The sequence below is a fragment of the Amia ocellicauda genome, chromosome 22 (assembly GCF_036373705.1).
Source record: "Amia ocellicauda isolate fAmiCal2 chromosome 22, fAmiCal2.hap1, whole genome shotgun sequence".
Taxonomy (NCBI): domain Eukaryota; kingdom Metazoa; phylum Chordata; class Actinopteri; order Amiiformes; family Amiidae; genus Amia; species Amia ocellicauda.
Window position 1 is genome coordinate 1,427,638 of NC_089871.1, and position 24,515 is coordinate 1,452,152.

At 54.8% G+C, this 24,515-nt stretch overlaps 2 protein-coding genes across 4 annotated transcripts in view; one reads left to right on the forward strand and one right to left on the reverse strand.

Moving 5' to 3' along the window:
- The first annotated feature begins 70 nt into the window (after positions 1-70).
- On the forward strand, positions 71-16,952 carry trim37 (tripartite motif containing 37). 3 transcript variants are annotated; one of them, XM_066695507.1, is made up of 26 exons: positions 71-305; positions 750-829; positions 1,666-1,744; positions 2,547-2,648; positions 3,049-3,089; positions 4,023-4,139; positions 4,351-4,438; positions 5,698-5,820; positions 6,235-6,358; positions 6,486-6,553; positions 7,362-7,486; positions 9,490-9,540; positions 9,691-9,772; positions 10,061-10,137; positions 10,404-10,583; positions 10,718-10,832; positions 10,915-11,136; positions 11,236-11,372; positions 12,298-12,380; positions 12,477-12,668; positions 12,880-13,188; positions 13,280-13,435; positions 13,520-13,706; positions 13,797-13,906; positions 14,440-14,586; positions 14,851-16,952. In XM_066695507.1, exons 3-26 carry the CDS (start codon positions 1,724-1,726, stop codon positions 14,907-14,909), a joined length of 2,916 nt encoding a protein of 971 aa, XP_066551604.1. In that variant the 5' UTR covers positions 71-305; positions 750-829; positions 1,666-1,723; the 3' UTR covers positions 14,910-16,952. The 3 variants fall into 3 exon arrangements, with proteins under 3 accessions (XP_066551604.1, XP_066551602.1, XP_066551603.1); XM_066695505.1 differs by lacking the exon at positions 14,851-16,952 and adding an exon at positions 14,705-14,833 and having other exon boundaries at positions 7,362-7,504; XM_066695506.1 differs by lacking the exon at positions 14,851-16,952 and adding an exon at positions 14,705-14,832.
- A 3,340-nt stretch (positions 16,953-20,292) lies between these two features.
- Positions 20,293-24,515, reverse strand: part of ppm1e (protein phosphatase, Mg2+/Mn2+ dependent, 1E) — a 30,303-nt gene continuing 26,080 nt past the window's right edge. The window contains exon 7 of the mRNA XM_066695893.1: positions 20,293-24,435. Coding sequence (XP_066551990.1) covers positions 23,516-24,435 — 920 coding nt within the window. The 3' untranslated portion in view covers positions 20,293-23,515. The remainder of the gene's footprint in view (positions 24,436-24,515) is intronic.

Below are 24,515 nucleotides of genomic sequence, written 5' to 3' on the forward strand. Positions count from 1 at the left end.
GAGATCGCGCGGCTTTCGAAGGCCTCGCGAGACTGAGAGGGAGGACGGTTTCCAATAGTGACAGGCGGCGGAGAGAGGGAGAGAGAGAGAGAGAGAGAGAGAGAGAGAGAGAGAGGGGGATAGAGGGAAATGGCAGCGGCGGCGAGGAGCGACTGTAAATAACAGACCCCGCAATCACAAGCCCCCGGACCGCGGGCCCAGCTGCCGAGCTCCGGAGCGGGGGGCTGGTGGCCGGCGCTCCGCCCTGCTGTTCCTCCGCAGCGCTGCGGCTGCCCACCCGCTGCGGACGGAGCTCCGCGCACGACGTGAGTAACCGGGCCCCCGCGCCCCCGAGTCGCTGAGCTCCGGCGCTGTCAGGGTCCCGGCTCGGCCTCGCTGTGCCAGACCTGGGGGGTGGGGGTGCAGCACGCAGCAAGACACGGGGTTTAGGGTTTGGCGTCGCCGCACAGCAACAACATGCAATTACACACACACGCACACACATGCAATTACACACATGCAATTATACACACACACGCACACACATGCAATTACACACATGCAATTACACGCAGCTCTGGGGCGCCGGCGGGGTGTTTGCACTGCCCACGACCAGGGCACCGGCTGGCCTGTGCTGACGTGAGGAAGACTCTTCCTCGCAGCGGTGCCTTCCGCCGGTCAGGTATGACGTCCACGCTGAGCGGCGTTTCTCCTGTTTTACTACTGTGTTGTCTGCTGCTGGCGGTCTGATGCATTGAATTATTTTGCAGGTATTTTGCAGTCTCTGATTACTGCCGCGATTGTAGACAAGCTGTGCGTCCTCATCTTGAAGGAAGTTTCCTAATTGCTGGTATTTGTTTTTGTATTTTGTAATAATGCAATATTGTTTTCTGAATGTCTTGATTTAGGTGAATGGGTGGCTTAATTTTTCAAATGATACTGTAGCTCCTGAAAACCTATTCAGTGGAATCAGTGACTGATCTCTTTGTACTAATATTAATTAAATGAAAACCTCCCCCCCAAAAAAACTGGTAGGGAAGTAATATATTGAATCCACAGAATTGCAGTTTATTAAGATTGCTGGAGGGCCTTCCTCGCCTGTTCGGTTTCTGTTGTCCCGTCTGAACTGCCAGGTAATAAACCAGCAGCACAGATCTCCTGCGGCTTAACCGTTTAGTTGAGCAAAGCACTTTTTCGGCCAGCTTGATCCTCCTATCGTCTGCATTTGTAAATCCAAATCCAGCTCAAATCTCTGGAAAAGCGGCATCTCCTGGATGCTCTCGCCGAAGCCGTGCCATATCCCTCCTTTACTCCACTGTGCCCGCTTGGCACATCTGTATCTCTCTGAACTCTGGGGGATGTCCCGGGAGCTCCAGTTTTGCTTGGGTTGCATTAGACTTATCTGTTGGGGAAAATGTTTGGGGTGTGAACTACAAAGCACAAATTACAGCACAGGCAGGTCAGCTGATGTGCTCCTGCCCCCCCCCGTTACTATTGTCTTTTAGCACATGAGCTTTGTAATGCCCTTTTGTTTGCGTTTTAACCGGCCAAAGTATTGTGGTGATGCGAGGCTGCCCTGACAGATCCCTGCTTTTGGCTCTGTACAAAGGCAGAGATCTGAATTTAGTTTGTGATGAACATTCAGGACTGTTGTGACAGTCTCGTCTGCTCTCTCTGTGTCTGCAGGTCCTGAGCATCCCTCGCTCTTCCCTGCATCTCTCCCAGACGGGTAAAGCTGGCCGACATGGATGAACAGAGCGTCGAGGTGGGTCAGCGCTTCGGGCCCATGGGCCGCCACTTAAACAACACAAGCGGAAGCCCTAGCGATTGTAAAACTGTCGTGTCAATGAAGACGCCGTCCCATTCACAGAGCTGTCCGCGGATAAAGATGATCACATTTGTTAGTTTAAAGCGGTGCCCCCCCCCGACCAGCAGGGTGTTTGCTGAGCTGCGCTGCTCGGAGAACAGACAGCGAGCCGCTCGTTAAACCCGCTCCCATTCACAGCCAAAATCCCCCGGGGACCGAGCGTGATGTGAGCCCGGCTGGGGGGAGCTGGCTGCTGCATAAAAGGACACGCACATGCCTCGCTGTGCCTGCAAGCTGCCGGCTGACACGGCTGCCTCTAATACCTGCTGAACCAGCGGCCCCTGGCAGCTCCGGTTATCCTGACCTGTTGAGATTGGCCAGCTTAACCGGCCGGCCCGTAAGCACTGTGTTGGATTGGGCTCTCGCTGTAATGAGAATTGATCTGCACTGCAGCCTGGGTGGCGTGTGTGTATGTGTGTGTGTGTGGCCGGTCCCTGTGGATCATTCTCTGCCACGGTACTGCAGTCGACACCGGGGACTGTGCCATGTCCCAAACGCACAGTGAGAGAGTAATGTGTGATCCTGGACCACGCTCATTACCCAGTGTGTGAGACAGGGCTGTTATGCTTCAGATATGCCTTATTTAATGAATGTAAACTGTGTGCCGCTAACTCAATGATGGCCCCTCGTCCCAGTGTGATTATACTGTGCACAGCTGCTCCTGGGCCCTGCTCTCTGACTGTGTGTCTCTGTTCCCCAGAGTATTGCAGAGGTCTTCCGCTGCTTCATCTGCATGGAGAAGCTGCGAGACGCACGGCTCTGTCCTCACTGCTCCAAACTCTGCTGCTTCAGCTGCATACGGGTGAGCCATCTTGGGGGTGGGGCAGGGCAGGGACAGGGACAGGGACAGGGACAGAACTGTTCAGCAGTTTATGCTACACAGCCCTTAACTTGCGATGTCTTTTGCCGCTCCGTACTCCTCTGACACGGCTGCGGTTGAGCTCTTTGAGAAGGAAGCGCCTGTGTGGGTCTGTGGGATCGAGAGGGTGGGGGGGGCGGGGCTGTCTGTACGTGGGACAGATTCGGGTCTCTGGGGTAAAGGTTTTGGAAGCAGGGGTAATGTTTTCACCCTGATGGAGGAGTAGCTTTGATTGTAGTGTTACTGCCCAATTTTATTTACGTATGTAATGTGTGTGAAGTGTACGTCCCAATCCCCGTCCCCTTTAACACCTTGTGACCTGTGTGCTCTGTCCCCCCCACAGCGCTGGCTGACAGAGCAGAGGGCTCAGTGTCCGCACTGCCGGTAAGACCCCCGCGCTCTCGCCTCTCCCCTCCTCTCAGGGTCTCGGCTCCCGGCCCCTCAGTGCCCCTGCGCACCCAGGAGGACTGAGGGCAGGAGACGCACTTTTTGACTGACAGTGTAATTTGTCGCATTGACAGCACTGCGGTGGTTAAGCGTCCATTTAACCTTTCTTGGCAGCTGAGATGGTAAAGAATTTCACTTTTGACTGAGTCAGATCGTTGGGAGCTTTCCCGATGTTGCTCCTCTTCCAGTCCTCGCTGATCTTGATCAGTGTCCATTAATCAGAGGTGCGGCTGGAATTGACTGAGGTTCTTGTCACCTGATTACCACTGAATCCTGCAGCTTGTTTTCTAGAGGTGATCTTACTTGCACTGTAATCATACTTTGCTGGTCACCTCACCACATGATAGGAGACACTGTTGGTGAAGCCACTCTGCCCAGGGATGATAGAGAATGATGGTCTAGTCTTGCTCTCCTGTCATGTGCTCCTCCTCTCTCTCCTGATTGGCTACAGCTGTCGGCTCCGAGCCTGGTTCTTTAATGGACTGTAGAGCAGTAGTGCCCTCTGACCTGCTCGGAGATGTTATTGACTGTAACACTGATTTCTGCTGAAACGCCGCTCTCTCCCCTCCACTCGTTTGGCCCGTCTTGCTAAGCAGTCCTGCTGCGTGAGGTGAACTTCTAGTCAGTGAAGAGATTAACAGAATAACTGGGCAGAAGCATGCGATGTCTTGGTCAGTCTGGTGTAGATAAAACAAGTGTCATCCAGCACGGCTCTCCTGTGTGGAAGGACTTTTACAGCGCATTTACAGAGCTAAAAAATAAACAGGACTGCCTCCCCGAAACCTCCTGTAGTGATCATTATTATTGATTACCACTCCAGTCCTCTTCGGTGTGTCTGACCTCTGACCTCTCCCCATCTGTGTGGCACAGGGCGCCGCTGCAGCTGAGGGAGCTGGTGAACTGCCGCTGGGCAGAGGAGGTGACCCAGCAGCTGGACACGCTGCAGCTGTGCAACCTGTCGAAGCACGAGGAGAACGACAAGGACAAGTGAGCCCCAAGATTGTGCCGCCCCATCAGCATACAGCGTCAACTTTCGCTCTTTTGTTATTCCTTTTTATTAATTTTTCAATATGAAACAGTCTTTGCATCGTCCAGTGGTTCTTTCTCCCTCTGGGCTGCAGCTGCCCTCAGTGTGGAGTTGAGCTCTGCACACATGTTGTTGTTTTGCCCCCTGCTGACCAGACTCTCCCTGTCCCAGGTGTGAGAACCACCATGAGAAGCTCAGCGTGTTCTGCTGGACCTGCAAGAAGTGCATCTGCCACCAGTGTGCCCTGTGGGGGGGAATGGTGAGTGGGGTCTGCGGGGGGTCTTCACACCCAGAGCCATTGGGTGATGTAGCTACTCTTGGCGGGTGCTGAGCCGATCCTGTCGGTGTCTCTGTGTCTGTCCACGCTGCATCTGTCTGTCTGTCTGTCCATGCTGAGCTGGTCCTGTCTGTGTGTCTCTCTTACCCCATTCACACTGAAACAATTGCCAGCTTTTTCATAGCATTTTGTTGCCGGCAAGGTCTGTGTGGATAGCAATTTTTCCAGCAAGGGTCCTAGTCTAATTGCTGTCGATTTTCCATCAACGGGTCTGTGTGGATGGAGCAGGAAAATGACTGCCAGCAAAAGACGCGTAACGTCCTTGCGTTGTCGACACAGTGCTCAGCTAACTGATAAGAGGTGCATTTTTGTGACCACAACACAACCAAGTTAAGCCACCTTTGAACAAGAAATTGTGACCGTAATGAGAAACAGATCGTTACGAATGGTGGAGGTTGAAAATAATGTAGTCGGGGTAATTCTGAGTGGTTTTGATGAACTGACAGGTTGGTGACGTATGTGATGCAACTCTTGTCTCGCACACAGTTACATACCAATAAATCATGCAAAATTGAATATCCCTTACAGACAGACGTGTTAGACTGCATTACAGTGACACTGGCGGTGGTTTGTTTCAAGTTATTTAATTTGATTGGCAGTAATGTCAAACTTTAAAAAATGAAAATCAGTTCTGCAGATCTGCACACCCAGACTCTTGGTAGACATACACACACAATGTGATGTCATGCTTTTTTCTCATTTATTTTAGTTGATTTAACTTTGTTGCAGTGCGTCAAGACCCACACAATGAATTCCCTCCCCTGACTATTTGTTCTTGCTAGTGAGTCCGAACCTGAACCGGCGCCCTGGTTAGAACCAAGTGCCCAGTAAACACAATGGAAGGAAACTGGCAAAACGGGGAAATGATTGAACTTTTATCGGTCCGTGTCTCCTCTCTTCTGTAGCGTCTTGTTCCCATGGCTCGTTGCCTGCATTTTGCAGTCATTTCAGTGTGAATGGGGCTTGTGTGGCCTTTTAAAGCACTATTTCATTTGAATGATTCACGGCACATGTTATTTGAGTTCTTGTATTTATTTATTTTAATTTAAATCACATTAAGATTAAAAAAATAATAATAATCATAAGTATTAACATTTTGAATGTTTTTATTTTGTTATGAAAAATACTTGTCCAATAAAATAGTATTTCCATGCTGAGCCCTGGCCATGTCTGTGTTGCAGCACGGTGGCCACACCTTCAAGCCGTTGGCAGAGATCTACGAGCAGCACGTGACCAAGGTGAACGAGGAGGTGGCCAAGCTGCGGCGCCGGCTCATGGAGCTCATCAGCCTGGTGCAGGAAGTGGTGAGACAACCCCCAGTGCAGAGAATTGCCTTACACTACTTTTTATTTTAAGTAACAAAGTTCTGGGAGTTTCAAAGCTCCTCCTCTGCTGCATGTTCTCCAGCCTGAGAGACCAGCAGCAGGCCCCCCCAACCCCACCCCGTTACAACAACCATCCCTGAAGCATTAAGCCACTCGGAGCCCAGAAGTGCAGCTGGTGGCCAGTAGATGGCGCCGCTGCACTGGCCTTGAGAGCCTCCTGTGAGATGAGTTTTACAGGAAATCCAGCTCCTCTTTGATCACGATCTGATTTCTCATCCATGTGGTCGTCAGACTCTTTAAACCCCTCAGAGGAGTTCGCCTGTCTTTACCGGAGTGTGTTGGTAGTGCCGGGCCGTGCCGGCCGCTCACCGCACCATCTCGCTTGTGTTGCAGGAGCGCAACGTGGAGGCCGTGCGGGGGGCGAAGGACGAACGCGTCCGGGAGATCCGCAACGCCGTGGAGATGATGATCGCCCGGCTGGACAACCAGCTCAAGAACAAGCTCATCACGCTCATGGGTACAGTGCGGTCTCTGGTGCCAATACTCGCTGCTCGGGACGGTGTGGGTTTTGAGGAGTTTTGTGGATAGTGCTGGCTCAGCAGATGCCATATTTGTAAATCTGTATTTTTGTTTTTCCTCCACAGGGCAGAAGACTTCACTGACGCAGGAGACGGAGCTGCTCGAGTCGCTGCTGCAGGAGGTGGAGCATCAGGTAGCGACTACTGGGGTGCCGGCACGATCAAGTGGGAGACGCGCTTTTCGGTTTGACTCGTTGTAGTCTTCACCAGGACGCAGCCAGGGGACAGGCTTGCGGTTAGAGCTGAGGAGGGACAGGGCAGGAGAATGTTTGAGTTTTGTGTTAATCATCAGTGTCTTTGGCTAAAGCTGCACAGGCGGCTTGTGAGTCTCCGTGTGATTCTAGATATTTAGGGGGTCAATTTACCGCAGCGCTCATATGCACAGAGGGGAGAGACGCAGAGGATTCACTTTAAGCAAAACGTTTGGTTTTAAAGCCTTTATTTGATTTATTTTTCAGGATTTTCTGCAGTGCCCTTTGGTTTGTGGAGGCAACTGTAGACGCAGATTAGGCTCAGAGTGTGCAGTGAGTGGCAGGAGTGTGCGCTGGACACTTGAAACACACGGGGGTGGGGGGGGGCTGGGTGGCACCCTTTACTGAGAAAAAGGCCTGACCAAACCAGACACTCACGGGGGTCGCTGCAGCATCGTTCAGTGCACCCTCCTCCTCACACTCACTGTGGGTCTGAACACTCGCTTCCCAAGAGCAGAGCACATGACCTGTGGGGTTGTAAGGGTCCTGTAGCACTGAACACAGCAGATGTGTTTGTGGTGGCACTTTTATTTGGTCTAGATCGTAGTCGACGGGCACGATCGATCAGCTTCTTGGGCGGGAGCCCTGGTCTTGACTCTTGGGCGGGTTTCTCTGTCCCGCACACAGGGCCGCAGTGAGTGTCGAGGGGGTGTTTCAGGGCTCTGCCTCTCTCTCTCTCTCTCTCTCACAGCTGCGCTCCTGCAGTAAGAGTGAGCTGATCTCCAAGAGCCCCGAGATCCTGCTCATGTTCCAGCAGGTGCACCGCAAGCCCATGGCCTCCTTCGTCACCACGCCCGTGCCCCCGGACTTCACCAGGTACCGCCTCTGCACAGGGTGTGTGGGCCCGGCTCCGTCTTCCGCACATGAGGAGCTGGCGAGAGAGACCTGCTTTACTCACACTTGGGCCTAATGAGACTTGATTGCACTGAAGAGGCCCAATCAGCATGGGTCAGGCTTCATCTCTAGAGCAGGGGTTCTCAACCCCGGTCCTGGAGGAGCCCCTACCCTGCTGGTTTTTGATCCAAATGAGCTCTCAATGACTTAACTGAACCCTTCATTTAAGTAATTTGATTACATTTGACTCTTAATTGTGTAACTGATACAAAATTGGTTCCTTAGTAAGATAAGTTCCTTAAACAATGTTATACTTCACTTAGAACCCCTACTGTTTAAAATTGAAAAGGCTCTGATTTAGGAAATTAGTTCAATTAAGGGTTCAATTAAGTAATTAAGAGCTCAGCTGGAACAAATACCTGCAGGGTAGGTGTTCCTCCAGGACCAGGAATGAGAACCATTACTCTAGAGCGCTTTCCTTTGTTTTGTTTCGTCCTGCTAGCTGTGCGCGCATTTTATGTATGTATTTACTTCATTTTTATTTTATTCGAATTGAGTAAATCTAAACATTTACATACATTTAAATATATTTGCATAGTGTCAGTGGGTGGCCCACTCGGGACCTCCCCGGGGTGGGTTCATGTGTGAATGCAACTCAAGGACCTGAATTAGAAGTCGGGACAGAGAGTCTATCCAGAGATACGGCCATCAATCCCGGGTGGACGCCCACCTGTGCTCCACAGAAGGGTCCTTCAGGGCACTGGGAGCAGCTGTGTGGCCCTCGTGTGAAGCCCATTCTCACAAGTGGCCCCACAGCCACTGGCAGAAGCATTTGGTTAGTGTGCGGTGGTGGCCTGTGATGCAGAAAGTCATCGATGCTGGCCTCCATACGGGCTGGAGCAACTTTGAGGTTCTGGGGAGGCTGGGCCCGGCTGGGGAGATGTGGCTGATTAAATTCTGGAAGGCAGTGGCCGGATGAAAGGTTTTGTTTCGCCATCTGCTTATAATTTGTCAGAAGACTCCCCCGGGTGTCCGAGATCTCCTCACCGTTTCGCGGGGTTGATCTTTGCTCCGCTACAGCAGGGCCGTGACTGTTATCTACAGTCTCTGCTCTCCCCATCGCTGCATATATCTCTGTCCGTCAGTCTCCTGGCTGTCTTGTGCCGCGGCCCAGACGTTGTGTTGATCGAGGAGAAGCCGGCGGAGGTAATTGTGGTGTGGGCGGCCAGATCTCTCCCCGAGTCTGCAGATTGCTTCACGTCTTAACAAATGGAGCCGCCGAATTGCTTGTTTTGAGAGACTTGCAGTTCACAGCCACAGAATTATCGCCCCCCGCACACTTAGTCATTCTGATCCGTCAAGGAAAACAATGAACGAGCAGCACTTTTTTTTTTTTTTTTTCTTTCCCCTCCTGAAGTTGTCTTGTTGTTTTTGGTGTTTCTGATTTCCGTTTATAGCTGTATATGGTGGTCTTTTGGGGGGGGGGGGGCCTTCTTCTTGGCTATGCATTATTTTTCTGGAGCACGATCGTGTGTGCTTTAATTCTTATTGTATCTTTTTTGGTGCGAGTGTGGTTTCCGTTTAATTATAATCATCAGTTCTGTCACTGATAACATGTTGTGCTGCTGATGCGCTGAAGCCCCCCCCCCGAGCGGCGTGCCTGCGGGCGGGGGGGTTCAGATGCCTTACAAAGCCGTTAATTGGCAGCTGGAGTAATCTGGCGCGGGGTGACGGGAGCAGAGAGGCAATCGGAGAAGACTGTGACAAGCCAGACGGGCGATAATTAGACTGGTGAAACCCTGCTACTATCATTGCGCTGTCATCGGGGCTGCATGGCATCTCGGAGGGAGGGGGGTGCAGCGGCAGGGGCCGTGCAGTTGACCCATGTCTGTAGCGTGTTGTGGGTGGATGTAGTTCACAGAATTCTCACAGTGACCCTCCCCGCTCTCTAACGTCTCTCTCCTCCTCCTCCTCCTCTCTCACAGCGAGCTCGTCCCCGCCTATGACTCCAGCACGTTCGTCTTGGCGAATTTCAGGTGAGACGTTTCTCTGCGTTGAATGTCGGTTATTTCCCCCCGATTGGCTGACGCTCGTGTCTGGGGGTGGAAACGTGTCGCCGCTTCCCGAGTCTCACCGGCGACTTCAGTCACTGCTTGACATTGTGGTTTCCTTTCCTCCTTGTCCAGCACCCTGAGGCAGAGGGCCGACCCGGTGTACAGCCCGCCTCTGCAGATCTCCGGCCTGTGTTGGAGACTCAAGGTTTATCCTGTGAGTTTCCGCCTCCTTTTCAGTTCATTACACGCAAGAGGAGTTTCAGTTGGAATGCCTGTTGGCTACAAACAGAACTCGTCACATTGAATCTGTTCATGAATAAAAGTCACTTTTCTTGTTGTTGTTTGTGTTTCCCCTCACTTGTTCTCGCTTCTCATCTCTGAACAATTTCCCGTCACGAACAGTGTTAACCTGTGTCGACGTTCCTGTAAACCTTGGAATCTGTCTCCCTGCCGTTGGTGTTTGTGGGCTTGTCTCATCGTCCCATCCTCTCTCCTCCCCCAGGACGGCAATGGAGTGGTGCGTGGGAACTACCTCTCGGTCTTCCTGGAGCTGTCGGCGGGACTCCCCGAGACTTCCAAGTATGCAGCTCCCTCCCTGTCCCTCTTCGACCACCAACACCAACACCATACACAAACCTCTGTACTCGACTAGGCGCTCAATCTGGCAAACTTCCTCTCCGATCACAAAGAAAAACAAAAGAAAACTATTTATTTCTGCATTGTACAACTGCATTGTAGGCCAATAAATCATCCCGAGAGCAGGAGGGCAGCGGGTCGGTTTTAGACGCGGAAGGGCGCTATATATTGAACAGACGGTGAAGGGTGGGTGTGATTGTGCTTTGAAGGTACGAGTACCGGGTGGAGATGGTGCACCAGGCCTCCAGCGACCCCACCAAGAACATCATCCGTGAGTTCGCCTCCGACTTCGAGGTGGGCGAGTGCTGGGGCTACAATCGCTTTTTCCGCCTCGACCTGCTGGCCAGCGAGGGCTACCTCAACATGCAGAGCGACACGCTGGTGCTCAGGTGGGTGCAGGCCGGCCGGGAGGGGGGAGGTAGCACAGACCGTCCCATCAACGGTCATCTGCAGGTATCAACCAGTCTACACCCGAGATCTCATTTGGGAGTCGGAAATAAACGATCTTGTTTCATCCCCTCAGATACCAGGTGCGCTCCCCCACGTTCTTCCAGAAGTGCAGAGACCAGTACTGGTACATCAGCCAGCTGGAAGCGGCTCAGACCAGCTACATCCAGCAGATCAACAACCTGAAGGAGGTGCGTAGCGCTGCGTGGTTCCGTCGAGCCCGCGGGCCTGTGTGCGGGTCTCAAGCCGGCTCATTGCTCCGTATTTTTGCAGAGGCTGGCCATCGAGCTCTTCCGCCGGCAGAAGTCGCGTAGCTCGTCCCCCCCCGACCGCCGGTTGTGCGCCTCGGCCTCGGACAGGGACGTGCGGCCCGGGAAGGGCGCCGTGGCCGAGGAGAGCGGCCAGGCTGGGGCTGGAGAGGTGAAGGAGGTGGCGGAGGAGGAGGAGGAAGAGGAGGAGCAGGAGGAGGAGAAGACCCAGCAGGATGACTCCAACGTGAGTTTGACAATGTGGCAACTTCCTCAATGAAAGTGTGTAACAATCACAATGGGCACAAACTGAGCGTCTTTCGACCCCTGTCCCGTCTGTCCACAGGACCTGTCCGACGGGGACCTGGAGGTGGACTGCCTGACCGGGGACGAAGAGGCCAATCCTCTGGATGGGAGCAGCACCTCCGGCAGCTCCACCGCCACCAGCAACACGGAGGAGAACGACATCGACGAGGAGACAATGTGAGTGACGGGCCGAGCTGTGTGTCCGTGTGTGTCCGTCCATGTCTCTGCGCCACTGTCCTCCTCTGTTTAATTCAGAGTTTTATTTCAGTGTTTTTCATTTTTGAATTTATTTGTTAGTCTCCGTTTCATTCCGTCTCTGTGAGGACTTCCTCGGCCGCCTGGGGAAACCTCTGTCAGAGACGCTCATCACCGGTTTGTTTACTGGCTTGTTTGTTTGCTTATTACTGTGCTGAATTGCCTGCCAGTCTGAGCGATGCCAGCGGTGCCTGGGCTTCCAGGAACTTCCTCCCAGATGTCTTGCCAGTCAGATGTCTTTAACTGTCTTTTCCTATTAATAACCACAGTCTGCGCAGCTGCGGGGGGGCCCTCTGACTCACAATCTCGGCAGGAGCTGTGATTTATTTATCTGCTTATTTGTCACCCGGCGGAATCTGCGACATCACGCACCCCGTCCCCACAGAGGAGCCGGGCGTCCCCTCACCCTGGTTGTCCTCGAGTGCCCTGTGCTGACACAGAATCTGCGTCACCGGGGCTCCGAGAGCGTCGCCTGCCAGGAGTGTCAGAGTATCTTAACGTTGCCGGGGATGTCGGGGACGTGGCTGGTTATGATTTCGGCCTTTCGAGAGTAGAGGCCTGAACTGTGGCCCTCAGCGACAAGTTGGCAGGGCTGAACCCCTCTGGTGATAAGGGGGGAGCCGGGGGGTCACAGAGAGAACGTGTCTGTTTCGTTAGTGCCCCCCAGCGGGACCCCCTCCTGGGTGTTGTCAAGACTGTAGATGAAGCCATCTGTTGGGAGAGATCAAATCAGAGAACATGTCTGAACAGAGGCCCATTGTGTGTGTGTGTGTGTAAGGGGGTCTGGCACCCAGTGTGTGTGTGGGGGTCTTGTACCCAGCGTACCGACCTCCTGAGTGTCTTACAGGTCTGGAGAGAACGATGTGGAGTACAGTGGCAACCTCGAGATGGAGGAGGGGGAGCTGCCGGAAGACGTGGCTGGGGCAGCAGGTAACTAACTAATCTTTACTCTCTCTCTGTGTCCGTCAGAGGAGAGCAATATGTGTCAAGTTCTACGCTGACGTGGGGGTCTCCTGTTCTCCGCAGGCGGGTCAAACCCTGGCGCGCGACCCCTGAGGCGCGGGGGGGCGGGCGGCCTGTCCTCGGCCACCAGCAGCAGCCTGTTGGAGATCGACCCGGTAATCCTGATTCAGCTGCTGGACCTGAAGGAGCGCGGCAGCGTGGAGTCCCTGTGGGGGCTGCAGCCGCGGCCCCCTGGCTCCCTGCTGCACAGCACGGGTAACGGCGTGGCCCTAGGGCCTTCCCTCGTCCTGTTAGTAGTTTTGTGTCCAGGGCCACTGCTCCCAGCGCCTGTGCTTCCCAGCCTCGCTGAGCCCATCTGAAGTGGGAGAAGATCTCCAGATGGGTTCTGCGAGGCTGGGAAGCACAGGTTGAGAGAACAGATTTTCAGAGAACTGGACTTTATTTTTTATTTTCTTACCCCCTCCAGTTCAAGCCCACTCCCGGAAGGAGCGCGAGCGCCGGCCGCAGGCAGTGCGCCGGTCAGCCCCTGATTCGGGGGTCCTGATCCGGCTCAAGGCCCAGATGGCAGAGGTGCGCAGCAAGATGTCGGACGTGAAGTGCCAGCTGGAGGCGCGGGGTGGGGCGCTGCCCGGCGCGGGGGAGTCCAGGGCTGGGCCCTCGGGGAGCCTGGTGGAGCAGGGCCCCGCCGCGGACTCAGACGCCCCGTCCTGCAGGAAGCCGAACGAACTGGACCTGCTGGGCAAGGCCCTGGCGTCGGGGCGACACTGCCGCGGCGGTGAGTCTTCTATGTGCGCCCGTTCACCGATGACTGCCCGTTCTGCGTGTGTGTGGAGGTTATTAACTCTACGGCATCTCTGTCCAAGCAGCGTCCGGCAAGAAGGGCGTGTCCCCGAAGCAGGAGGCCGGGGGGCCGGGGGGCCTGGCCCTGCGCCGCTCTGTGGACTGTGTGGACAGGGAGGCTCGAGCGCAGGGGGACGGCGAGGCGCGGGCATGCCCGGGGGACGCCGGGACCGGTGCGGAAGGTAACGCTCAGTGAATTGGTGCTGTCGTGTCCAGAGTGCCCCGGCGTGCTTCCGTACTAACTGCTCACCTACCCCTCTCCTCAGCCGGCCCGAAGCCCCGCACCGTGTACAGCTCCCCGCCCTGCCTGGGCAGCGCCAGCTCTGCCGACAAGCCATCGAGCTCCAAGATGGAGGAGCCGACCTACGGAGCCGCCGGCACCGACCTCCTGGGCCTCTCGGGCCTCAATGGGATCCTGCCGATAGGCAAAACCCGCCGGGTCCCCACCATGGGGTGAGGAGGAGCACTGGGCTCTCGCACACACACTGAGGGGTGCCTCTGGGTCAGCGTAGTCAGGGCTGAAGGGACTCTCTCTCTCCGCAGGGCGGGGCTGCTGACGGACGGCAGTCTGGATTGTGACCCAGAAGGGACCAGTGAGATCCGGCAGTCGCTGCTCGCCCTGTCTGAGGGAAGCGCCTCCCGGCCCGACGAAGGTGAGACCAAACTCCAGCTAGAATAACGTCTTCTAACCCCGAGTGGTTTCAAGTTCTCCCTCGACAAGGATGTGTGGTGTAGGCTCACCCTGAGACCACCATCGACCCCCCCCGGCCTCTCGCCCGAGTTTGAACCCCATGTGAGGCGTCTTCTCGGCCCGAGGCCGGCGCAGCACGCATTACTCCCGATCTGGCCAGACCACCAGAACGGATCCTCTGATCTCCATGACGGGGAATCGCTGCTGGAGTTCTGTGTCACGGTGTGAACACGCGTGTTCTAGTGTGTGCGCTTTTGTTCTTTAATGCGTGAAAGGGTTTTCTGTTGCTGAGAGGAACGCTGTCAGAGCGCTGATGTGCGTGTTGTTGCGTGTAGGCGTGTGGATTGAGCACGGTGCCTCAGCCAGGGAGAGAGAGGAGGAGGTTGTGGGAAGTTTTGCCTGACCATGGCTGCCATGCAGCTCGGTACGGCACAGCCATGCCGGAGTCGGTGCCGTTCTCTCGATGTGACTCAGTGACCGGCCATGTCCCCGCAGGGCTGCTGTGCCAGAAGCAGGTGCTGCACCTCCTCCCCGGCATGAGCAGCGACTCGGAGATCGAGTGCGACACAGAGAACGAGGACGACGCCGTGGCCCTGGAGGCGGGGGACTGCCGCTACAACGCCCGGATGCTGCCCGGCACAGGTGGGCGACACTGGCGCTGCCCAGCCCCTCAGAGCTCCGGGCACACCTTCACACCCCCCAGCTCACTCCTGTTTCTGGCAGAAACTTATTTACAATGTTTTATCCTTTATTATTTTAGCTCTTCTTCCGTGTGACTTTCTCATGTGTCCAAAACACGCCTGCTGGCCTCGGCTCCCTTGTTGAGCCCCCCCCGACCGGTGCCACTTGCGCCCGTCCCGCCCAGAGAGGGGGTCTCGCACTCAAACAACCGATTCTGCGTTTCAGGGGACCAGCTGAGCTCCGACGACCTGAGCTTCACCGCCGGGGAGGCGACCGAGAGGTGATTCCCCCCCGACGCCATCGCCCCGTGCTGCTGCGGACAACGTGCCGACGGCTCCCTTCCGCTTCCTGTCCGCCTGCCCCGGCGCAGAGACTCGCATGCAGCTTCCTCATCGTCACGCCCGTCGCTCAAGGTCAACGTCTGGGGGGAGAGGGGGTTGCACAGATGTATAAACGCTAAGTGTCACCGTGTCGCTCATATTGACTCTGTAGTTACGTGTGAATTCTACGGGGGGAGGGGGGGGACAAACCTAACAAACTGTGTGGTGAGACGGTGCTCGGACACGCAGAACCACCTCACCGGAGAGGCGGCGGCGCCCGTTGATCTGCTTCCTCTCTGCTTTCAACACTAATCCCCTCTCGCCGGCACAGACTCTCCTTTTAACCTTTTTTTCTTGTAAATTTAAGTGGATGACCGTGATTCTTAAGTGTGTGTGGATAGAAGTCTGCTCTGAACTCGTGTGTTTGTTTTGTTTCTTTTCCTTGTTTTGTTGTTGTTTTGTTTGGCTCTACCGGAGCAGAGGCGCACGTTGAGGAGTTGCAGTCGGTTTAATTTGCATTTCCTCGCTGCATAACAACTGAACAGGTTGATGATCACTCGAGTCTTATTCCCGGCCCGTTTACACCATATTACAGCCTGTAGATGGACCGGGGAGGACGGCTGCATGTCTGATTTGATTGATCAGTCTGCTCCGTAATGAAACACTGGCGGTGCCGATCAAGATGCATTTATGTTTTATGGAGACGCCCGCTGAATCCATAAAGCGGGATCATCCGGCGGGAGGCGCGGGGTGCCGGGGCCTGAACGCACCGCCGCGCTCTGCCCTTAATGCGAACGAGAATCAGGAGATGTAACTTTGTATAATTTATAATCTAATTTATTGAGCGCTCTGTGGAGAACTACTGTGTGCATCTCCTCTGACTGAGACGAGCAGTTCAAGACGCTCTGGCTTTACTTCCCTCTTCTCACTGTTTTTCCGCTGTCTTGGGAGTGGCACAGCCCTGCCCGTCCTCCCTCTCACTGGGAACCCCCCCACCATACTGGCTGTGCTGAAGGGGACCCACGCATGCTGGCCTGTTTATTTGTATTCTTAAAAGGCTCTGGCCGGGACCATGCTTTACGTGTTTACCGTCCTCCTGCGTGAGAGTCGATAACAGATCCGTCTCAGTCCTCAGGACAAATGTGTTTAATTTAAACCCCTCCCTCTCGAGTGACAGAACGCCACTAAACTGACTCTGGATTTGAAAACTAACTCGATCTTTTATTTTTTCTCTCGTGTGGTTTTATGGTCGTCCTTGGTTTCCCTCATTCTGGAACACAAATGCGTTTTTGCTTTTACTTAGAGCTTAAACTCTCCGTTAGACACTCGGCTGTTTGCCCTGCCCACTGTAGGCTCAATGTGGCCCAATTTCTGATCCAGTCTGGGCCTCCTTCCCCGGCCTGACGCTCACAATGGGAGGTTCGGAGGCCATGGGGGGTGAAACCGGTGCATGCGGTCCCTGTGCCTCGATGTGCCTGAAATGTGCACGGCTGCTATTTGAACTAGAGGAGAGGGGAAGGGGAGAGTCATGCTGGAAAAATAATAAGTTGAAAGTGCTCATGATTTTGAAATCTGAAGTGCTCTGTGGAAATGTAATGCATCACTGCGGTCTTTAAAAGCATTCTCCCCTCGGCCCCCGTGCTCGCACCCCTCCGAGGATGCTCTGTTCGCGCGCGCGTACATGTGGCCCGATCTCAGTGGCACTGATTTTAATTTTACCCAGGCCTTCATCGCTGCTGTGCGTTCGTCCCACTGGCGTGTTCAGACCCCCGCTCTGAGCCTGGCGCCCCCCCCGCAGTCACGCTGTGAGATGATTTTCTGCAGTCCCGTGTTTGTATATGTCTGTAGGTATGTATGTATATAAATATAAATCTCTAAGCAACTGTCAGTGTTTTTGGTTTTAAAATGCTCTGTCAGGACGTTGTTGGAACTGTGCAATTGTTTTTGTTTTGTAAATAACTAACAAAATACTAAATGAACAAATAAAATGTTTACTTTTTCTTGAAATGGTTTTATTTCATTCATTCTCAAAAGTTTGTCTGTACGCATTTGCCCAACGATTATACCTGAGCGTAGTGCGTCCCTCATTTTCCTTTTGGCACGTTTACGATCGGTTATTAAACCGTTTTAAATACTGTGGCCCAAAGTAATGAGATGTAACAACACGGGGGGGGTGAGAGGGAGGCTGAGGCCGCAGGTCGGTGTCGGAGGCATTTAGAGACGCCGAGCGCAGGCCCCTGTCAAAGATACGGCACTGTGAGACGGCACAGAGAATGGGTGCCTTTTCCAATAGTATTTGTGCTCTGTTTAAAGAGTATATCGGCTCTTCTCGACCCGTGTGCGGCGGCATGCACACTCGGACACATTACATGGCACAGCCTTCGGTGAGCCCCCCCTCTCATCGATCCGCTCACTGTAGTGTAAAAAGAAGACGGTGCGCTGGTATGTGGGGGGTGAACCGGCTGCGGAGGAATCCTTTGCCGACATTAAAGGCCCTGGCTGGCTGAGGAGGAGGAGGAGGAGGAGGAGTCGTGGGTGGACGGCCCAAGGACTGCATCTCTACAGGGAGGAGGAATTGGGGGGTGGACGTTCGGAGCGGCGGTGTGATCTGGCAGGAGGCTGGGTGCTGTGTGGAGGGCAGTGTCAGTGCTGGAGAGCACCCCATCCACTGGACTCGGAGTACAGAGGTGTGTGCGTGTGCGTGTGCATGTGAGACCAAGAGAGTACTTAACGCACACCGCACAGAGCACTTACTGATGAGAACGATCTATTTTTATTTCAATGTGGCTCTACTTAAGTCTATATAGAAGAGAAATGTACAGCCGTATTTATTCAAACCAACAAGTTAAATATTTATTAGCGTTTGCAGCCCCTGGCAGAAGCCGAAGCAGCTCTGAGTGCCGGCGCAGTGATGGGCGAACTCCACATAAAACACATGGGGAAACATCTGGCGGCTCGAGAGACTCCTGTGCTTTAAAGAGCCAAGAACGCGTTTCAGTGAAGAGACTCGGGCGCTGAGCTCTGTCTCCCGGTGGAGGTGAACCACCGTTTCAGACTCTCGCAAATCATATTTCTTGCTTTTCATGATGTTCAGTGTATGAAGGGAATGGCCGGCTTGGCAGATTTTGCCCCTGCTGTACGTGTGTTAGCCACTGGCTGTGGTGTTCGTGGCCCTTGAGAGATGCGCCGGTTTGGGGCCTCTCCTTCACGCATCACGGTCGATTACCCATCTGCCTCTGCTTCCTGCGCCAGAGCGACTCCCCGTGTCCCGGCGCTGCTGTCGCACAGGTTAGCCAGCATCTGTTGCCGAGGGCCAGGCTGGCGCTCTGAGGTGGCTCGGCGGCGATGTTTACGTGGTTGAGCGAGCGCTGGCGCCCTTTCAGTCTCGCTCATGTCCGGACTCCTCTGCGGCACCGCGCCGGGCACAGGGCCCTGCCAACCGGGCCTGCACTAACTGGCCTGAGACACTGCCTTGCTGTGGGAAGAGCAGAGACCAGTGCTGTATGTGTAGGTTAGTTGCCCCCATGGTAGGCCCAAACTACAGCCTGAACCCCCAGCCCAGCCGACAACGAAAGGCCAAGCTTAGCCCGTTCTGTTGGCACCGGTTTCAGTTTTCTCTGTAGAAACACAAACTTGACCTTAACAAAAGCCTACGTTTATTGGAGACTAACCGAAACCACAGCCCAGACCTAAACCGAACGTCAGTGCGACGGCCTAGTTTTTCCATTTGAAGAGTTTTATGTGAATGAAATCTTGAGGCGGAAGGGGAATCGCCGCTCCTGCCGGTTGTGGAGGTCCTCCCAGAGAGCGCACAATGCCAGGGTTGTCACATTGCATCGCATTGCTATGAATCGCTTGCAGTCACTTCCAGTTGTTTGCAGTCTGGAGTGTCGTTTGCTGATTTATATCTATACCACTTTATTTTGGGCAGTTCGATCGCTGTTCACAGCTCTGGGTATCCTGCCTCGAGGAGTATAATGATTTTTAGCTGTTCAGGAGTTCCAGGAATTCGTTAACAGAGCTCATTAATTGAGGAAAGTGGTTTATAAAGTTATCGGCTCTTCTCTCCTGCAGAACTAGGTGCCAGGATGGAAACTGGGAAACAGAGCCGACTCAAGGGAGTGATTTTGTATTGTATAGGAGGGAAGTGTTTCCTAACGTTTTCCCAATCAAACTGGAAACGACGCTCGGCAGGCATGGGAGGCATGGGGGAGGCAGACGGCTTAAGATGGTGCGAGGCCGGGGTTGGGGGTCAGGAGGGCCGGAGCGGAGATCGCCGCGCTAGTTTAAAATGTAAATCTTGTAACTCCCCACTGCGGGGGTCATTATCTCGGGATGTACAACGTGCTGGGATAACGAATTCTCATTTCCTGTGGAGCAGATGGACGCCTAAATCCATCAGGGATTTCACTTGCATGTATATATTTCTTTGTGTGTATTCATTTTAATTTGGTTTCATGACATCCGTTCCTGGCCGTGTCATCTGCAGGCCACACGGCTTATGCGATTGTAGCTAAATGCTTTGCAGGAGAATTTATATATTTATTTTAGTTTCAGTTTTTGATTGTTGAAGTGAAGGCAGTGTGATTTCAGGGCCCGTCCTGCTGCCTGGTGAGGTACCGTCACGGTGAGTCATGGCTACGGTGTAACGTGAATAACTGTGCCGCTCGGCCTCCCGGACCCCGAGCAGCAGTCGTCTCGCATTACCTCAGCGTGGCGGGCCGATGCGGGGGTGTCTGTGTCCTGCGTGCGCCGGGCAGTCGACGGCTGCAGAATCTTCCCTGCCTGCGTTCTGGGCAAAACTGGGACGAGATGAGACACGAGGGGCCCGACTGGCAGAGGCCCGGAGCCACACGTCACCTGTGTTTAGACTCGAGCTGAAGGATTTTGTCAGTATTTCTTAAAATTGTATTTCTAAAACTCCCATCTTTGTGTGGACAGGCTGTAGATAAAGCCTGTAAAAGCTGTAAGGCGGATTAAAGGAGTCTTAATCACTGAGATGCTGCTCTGCGAAGAGGTTATTGCAGGTCAACCAAGTGCTTACAGATTTGTTTTATTTATATATTTTTCTTATGTTTGAACACTTACCCACTTCTGCAAACCACCACTGCAGTGTAAATCCCTCAGCCTGTCGGGTTGCAGTGAGACGGGTCAGTTCAGACACCACTGATTGGGGGGGGGTCCTGAAGAGAAAGGTTAATGATACCGGTGCCCACTGAACTCTGGCTGGAGGAAACCCCTGTGGCTGGACCTGCCCTGGCGTGGGCCGACCTGGGCCTGTGCACCGGGCACGGACCCCCAACACCCACATGAGACCCCGGAGCAAGAAACTCACAGCAGACAAGTACTCGATCTAATGTTTATAACATGATAATAGTCACCAGATACATACACGTCAGAACACACAGGGTACAGAACAATCACTTGCTTAACTATCCTGCAGGAGAGAGAGGGGCTCCGGCCCAGGGGTCCTGCGAGAGGGGCAGGGAGGGAGGGATTTAGGCAGAGGGGTTTCATTGTTAGTTTTATTCCCTATTGTTTAAGACCAATAGGATGGCTTGGGAATCATGCTGGGTGTCGACCCGCAGGCCCACTATCGGATCATTATCCTCCCAATCTCCCGCCGGGTCCAGTGGGCTCTGCTCTGCGGAGGAGGCGCACCGGGTTCACGAGTCCCTCCCCGTTTCTTTTCAGAGAGCCGTGAGGGGAGGCACTGGACTGGAGGAGCGTCAAAGTCTGCTTTCTTTGACTTATTTTGTTTAGTTTTAGGGGTGAACCTCATCCCCCCCCCCCCCGCCCTCACTGATCTCGTCCGTCACGGGACGGACGGACCCCCAGAGCGAGGGAGCGGGGGTCTCCACTTCTCCTGCATGTGGCTCAAAAGGTAAGTTATTGCTCACGGAAGCAAGCGGCCGTGTGCACGGGCACAGAGACGGGGGATGGAGAGAGACCTGAAGAACTACTCTATCTATCAGCAGCGGGGCCGGGGCAGGGGACGGGAGGCTCAGAGAGATGGACCTGGGGCATGGGGAGCACTAGGACTCAAGAACCTAAAGGAATCGACCGCGTGGGTCCTGGGTCGGTTCTGTGTCACTGAGAATGTTCTGGGCCCGAGTTTCTAACCTGGCCGTCTAAATAAGAAAGGGTGCCATTTTAAATGGTTTCCTGTCCCGTCAGCGCCCAATGAAGCTCTGTAGGTCCGATCATGCCTACAGTGCCCCCTGGGGCTGTGGCAGACCCACCTCTCAGTGCTGGGGGAGGAGAAGGGGATGGGGGGTGTTTCACAATATTTTGCGTAAGGAACTACAATACAGAGAGGTCTCTCGGTCCGTGGTGGTCAGTGATGTGCCGTTGTCTTTAATTTACAGTGTTGGTTTAAATAGTTGACACACAAACGCACGCACACTCTCACACACACACACGCACATATAAATATATATATAGTAATATAATCCCAGTATATATCATGAGTCCCCAGTAATGAGTTGTCAGTGGGCGATGGAGGGGCAGTCGGGCCTGGGGAGGGGGTCGCTGATCCACACCCTGTAGAGAGTCTGTCGTCCGGTCCGGGGAGCGAGCGCACAACCCCACCCTCTGTTGCACACACAGACACACGGTGCACAGATTACCGACACGGTGCTCCTACAGGGTGGGGGGGTGGAGGCGCAGTCTGGCGGGATGACGCTCCTGGCGACTCGACGCTGGGGTGCCACCCGGCGCAGTGTATCATGGGAGAGAACCGGCCCGGCGGCCAGACTCGGATGGATCGCGTGGCCCACCCGTCTCGGGGTCCGGAGACCTTCTGATCTCTGACAACAGCACAGTGTATTTCATTTACTAAAGTCATGCTTGAGTTAATTTCTCTTTTTTTTGTTTCTTTATTTCTCCTGCCTAAGCTATCCTTGTTCCAGTGTCACATGTCCTTAAAATAAAATGGGGGTCACTAAGCTACGATCCAGGGGAGGGCAGTGGTGGTGGGTGGGTGCCGGGGGGTGGTCTTCAGCGCAGCCAAAGAGGAACCCAGAGCAAAATGAGATTCAAAACACTGTAGTTCCACTGTCACCCCTCCCCACCAGGCAGGAGAGAACCATCCCACGCTTTCAAGGGGGGTGTGTGTGTGTGTTTCTGGGCTTCAGTATCTGTGGTGTAAGTGTAAGTGGCACACTGGGTGGGATTTGCCTTTGCGTAGGGTAACAAATTCCTGTTTCTCTTTCAAGGCTGTCTTGGGTCTGGCCTGGCCCACGTTTACTGAGAGCCGAAATGTCCGCTGGCTGCTAGTCCAACGGACAGGAGGGGAGGCACATCGCTGGAACGCTGCCACCCTGTCGCCCAAACAGGAGATACACGGGTGTCTCTTTAAACTTCCTGTCTTAAAGAAAACTTTCCTTCGTCCTCACAGAGTGCCATCCCATCTCTGTGGGGTTTGGTGTCCCGGTCCCACCGGTCCAGACTTGATCTTCCTTTCGGCTCCATCCCGACGACCTGCACTCCCTGGTGTGTGTGTATGAGAGAGTGTGTGTTTCGCTTATTCTTAAAGCGAAACAACAGAAATGTATTACAAAATCATGCATTTATATATATATATATGTGTGTGTGTGTGTGTGTGTGTGTGATATATAATAAAATCCATTGGGACTTGTGTGGTTTTAACTGTAATGAATAGTTCGCCAAAGACGGTCCTGTTAGCTGCATCGGTGAGCTGCGAGAGTCTTGTATGTAAAGCAGGCGAGCGAGACGACCGAGGCAGTGGGGAGACGAGCGCCGGGGACACCATTGTGTGTGATGGGAATGTGGTTTAAGTTTACCAGCTCAGTCCTGGTGCTGCGGGCGTCGCGTTCTCCGCTTGCTCTATGGCTTGATTCTAGTAATGTTCCCTCCTCTCCCTCCCATACAGTGGGAAAACATCTACCTGCTCTCTCTCTCTCTCTCTGCACCTGACGGGGTCTGAGGAGACGTAAAAGGCACGTGGTCACATGACTGCGGTTCGGGCTGCGCTGCTCTGGCTCTGTGTGACGCATCATCATGGCACATCTAACCTGGTTACGTGTGAATGCATAGTTGTCAGGAATGGCTTCTCCTCTCGCACATGGAGTGATTACAGACCCAGCGATGGTCTCCTGCTCCCTCAGACTGTGGTGCTGACCGGTGATCTGTGTGGCAGGCTGACACTGTGTCCTCAGACATGGTATTTCTGGAAGTCTGCTTAGTTTGACAACCTGTTTGTTTGAGTTAAAAGCGTGTTTGTCATCTGTTAGTGTCCCCACTGACGACCAGTCCGTGGGGGGGTGTTTGATCTGAGTGTCACAGTGAGGTGTGTTGGGAGGCGCCCCGGGGGCAAATCTGAGCCAACCGGTGCGTAAGAGCTGGCAAATCTGCAGCGGCAGCTGAGTATCGGTGAGCGCCTGAAAGAGCAGCAGGAATCTGATACCCAGTGCTGGTGTGGGGGGGATTAGCGTGTGTGGGTGGGTGTGGCGATGGACCACAGTGCTCGGGAGGTTGGGCCTGTGGGGTGAGATGTTTGTCCTACAGTAGAGGGGCAAGACAGCAGGAGCTGGTGGGGGGGGCCCTGGTCAGATGCGGCAGGTCGGGGGCAGGGCCAAACCGGGCCTCCGCTCGGGGCAGCGCTGGGGGTAGGGGGCAGGGGCCCGCAGGCCGCGCAGGCCGTGCAAGCCGTGCAATGAGCAGGGCTCCCCTGCCCCTCGGAGGCCCCAGTGGGCCCCTCTTCTCAGGATGGGCTCCGGTCTCCAGGGGGATCTCCGCAACGGTCTCCTCTCCTGGGGGAAGAGCGCGGCGGCGGCCTCCAGCCAGTGTCCGGTGGGCCCGGGGCGCTGACAGGACGGAACGCGGGGCTTCGGGTTCCCAGCGGAGTGTCTGTAGCCGCAGAGCCCGTCTTCTCGGGGGGGCCGCCTTGCTGCGCTGGGCCCAGGGGTAGTCGTGAGGGGGGGTGCCAGGGTTCTGGAGGCTGGCTGGTTCTGGCTGGGGAGTCGTAGCCAGTCCGCGCTCCCCGTCTGCGTCTCGGGCCCCAGGCTCAGGCTTGTTCTGTCCGTAAAGGAGTCCATGCGGTCTTCGTAGCCCAGGTCTGCCGGCGCCGAGCACTGCTGCAGCGGCCAACCCGCCCGCCCTTTGCCACTGCCGCCATCCGTCCCGCCGTCCTGGCAGACCAGCTCGCCCTGCAGGGCCTCCTCCTCCTCCCCCTCCTCCTCCCCCTCCTCGGGCGGGGGGGCACGGGGGTCCCGCAGGAACACCACGATGACAGTGATGTTGTCGCTGGAGCCGGCGTCGCGGGCCGAGGCCACCAGCTTGTGGGCGACCATGCTGCTGTCGCCGTTGTTCTCCTGCAGGTGGTCGGACACGACGCGCACCGCCTCGTCGGGGCTCACCGTGTCGTAGAAGCCGTCGCAGGCGAGGATCAGGTAGTCCTCCGTGCCATCCAGGGGGACGGAGCTCTGGTCCGCGTCGCCGCAGATGTAGGGCTTGTGCTCCGAGTCGCCTGCGCAGAGAGGGAGGGGGAGGTAGGTTAGAGCTGAGGACAGAGCACCCTCCCCCGGCCACGTGAGAGCTGGGGAGAGC

Excerpts from the sequence above, each read along its gene's own strand:
- trim37 (XM_066695505.1), top strand. The coding sequence starts at position 1,724 with ATGGATGAACAGAGCGTCGAG. Across the intron at positions 3,090-4,022 it reads GCTCAGTGTCCGCACTGCCG|GGCGCCGCTGCAGCTGAGGG; the intron begins GTAAGACCCCCG and ends TGTGTGGCACAG. Across the intron at positions 4,439-5,697 it reads GTGCCCTGTGGGGGGGAATG|CACGGTGGCCACACCTTCAA; the intron begins GTGAGTGGGGTC and ends TCTGTGTTGCAG.